This window comes from Cryptotermes secundus, unplaced genomic scaffold (assembly GCF_002891405.2).
Source record: "Cryptotermes secundus unplaced genomic scaffold, Csec_1.0 scaffold374, whole genome shotgun sequence".
Lineage (NCBI taxonomy): Eukaryota > Metazoa > Arthropoda > Insecta > Blattodea > Kalotermitidae > Cryptotermes > Cryptotermes secundus.
The window spans coordinates 28,967-30,843 of NW_019741302.1; the positions used below are offsets into that span (position 1 = coordinate 28,967).

Here is a 1,877-nt window from a genome sequence, read left to right on the forward strand (position 1 = left end):
TAACATTGTCTGGACAGCAAAAGATCTAAAAAAATTTAAACCCTGATTCAGAATTGAAATACAAAGCATTTCTGATGAATGTGGCAAAGGCCTGGGCTACAGTCCAGATGGTGGCAGCAGAACCAGGGTCACACAAAGACTTAGCACGACCGGGCCCATCAACTTCCACCCCACGAAGGTCTCATGTGGACCCCCCAGGGCGACTCTTGAGTGATACGCGGAAAAAGACCCTCTTGAAAATTGTGAAGAGTGAACATTCCAAGGGGAAGAATACTTCTAGGCAATACCGTGTTTGCACAGTTCACCAAAAAAGGAGTATGTCTATATTTGCAAGTTCTGTGTAATGCCACTTCACAAAGGGGAAACTTTCCAGAAATATCACACCCTCAAGCACTTCTAGGAGCATTGGTGAGTGTTCTCCAAAAAATTTAGTTCAAAAAATTAATTAGGAGCTTTTATATTAATTTTTAAAGTGAACAGTGCACAAGTTAGGGTAGTATGTTTAAAAATGCCGGTCGCCAGGGTGATTTAAATATTTAAATCACCAGTCGGCGAAGTGTTAAATGCCTGAACCAATCATCATAGAACTTGGTACATATACCATGCCACCCTAGCCCATTTGAACAGCATACATAAAAAAATCCCTCCCATCATTAATAACATCATTACAGCCTTCCAAATTTCTGAGGCAAAACCTTAGTATTACTTGAACAACTGTACCAATCTTCATGAAACTTGGTTAAGTACATGATGCAACATGATGCTATCTCAACAGCATATGTGTATCACAAATCCCTCCCATCACTAATACCAACACTGAAGTCTCTCAAACTTCTGAGACAAAATCTTAATGTTACCTGAATGCCTACATCAATCATCATGAAATTTGACATATAAATCTATATCAAGACATGGAGGCCACCGCAATGGTGTACATTGTAAATACTAACACTACAGCCTCTCAAACAGTTGAGCTAATATCCTTAGTACTATTCGAATGCCTGAACCAATAATCATGAGACAATCTCAATCCACACATTTCAACTTACTTTGTTTCCTCTGCGCTACATTCCTCCATTCCCTGTGACACATCAGCTTTATCTACAGAAAAGCTCAGGAAAGGTTTCACATCAGTTTCATCATCTAAACTTGGTTCATCCTGAAAAAGGAGAGGAGTGGAAAGGTATACTTCAAACTGCAGTGTGCAAATTATCTGTGATACACCTCACTGCCCTTGTCTGCAACACATGAATACTGCAAACAAAAATTTACTTGAAGACCAATATTCTCTGTGATGTGAACCCATGTAATGTGGTAGAAATTTACAAATATTTTAGAGGAATGTACTGCCTCCATCTTCAAGGATGAAGAATAACTGGCGTACTCTCGGTTGAGGAGTAACTGGCGTACTCTCAGACCCTGGAGATAAAAGCAGTAGGCTCCTCTGAAACATTGGTGAACTTCTACCACACTACACAGTGTCACATCCCAGAAGACAGTCACTGCCATACGAACCTACAATCTCATAAATCTGTTTTCGCACTCACACACATACTCTGGGAAGTCAACCAAATTAGCAATGATTAGCAGACAAACTCAGACAGACTGTGAATGAAATCGGTGAGGAAATTCAATTCAGTTTTTACCAGCAACTAACAATGCCAAAAAGCTATTCACATCCTGTATTTGGTTAATTTACTGCACTGAAAAATACTTAAAATAAAAACTGTTTACTTTAGTTTGTTTAACCTTTATTGGACGAACGTCATCATATGATGTCGTTAAAAGTTAGGGCAGCTGGCCGAACGTCATCATATGATGTCGCGGATTCCACGCGTGTAAGGTTTTTTTTTAATATTATATTAAAAATATAATAT

The 1,877-nt window shown here is 38.9% G+C and overlaps 1 protein-coding gene across 6 annotated transcripts in view; it reads right to left on the minus strand.

Moving 5' to 3' along the window:
* LOC111872698 (gastrula zinc finger protein XlCGF49.1) overlaps positions 1-1,877 on the minus strand; it is a 38,181-nt gene that overhangs the window by 28,300 nt on the left and 8,004 nt on the right. For all 6 annotated transcript variants that reach the window (XM_023866834.2, XM_033754801.1, XM_033754798.1 and 3 more), the window contains exon 3: positions 1,050-1,159. In XM_023866834.2, coding sequence (XP_023722602.2) covers positions 1,050-1,159 — 110 coding nt within the window. The remainder of the gene's footprint in view (positions 1-1,049; positions 1,160-1,877) is intronic.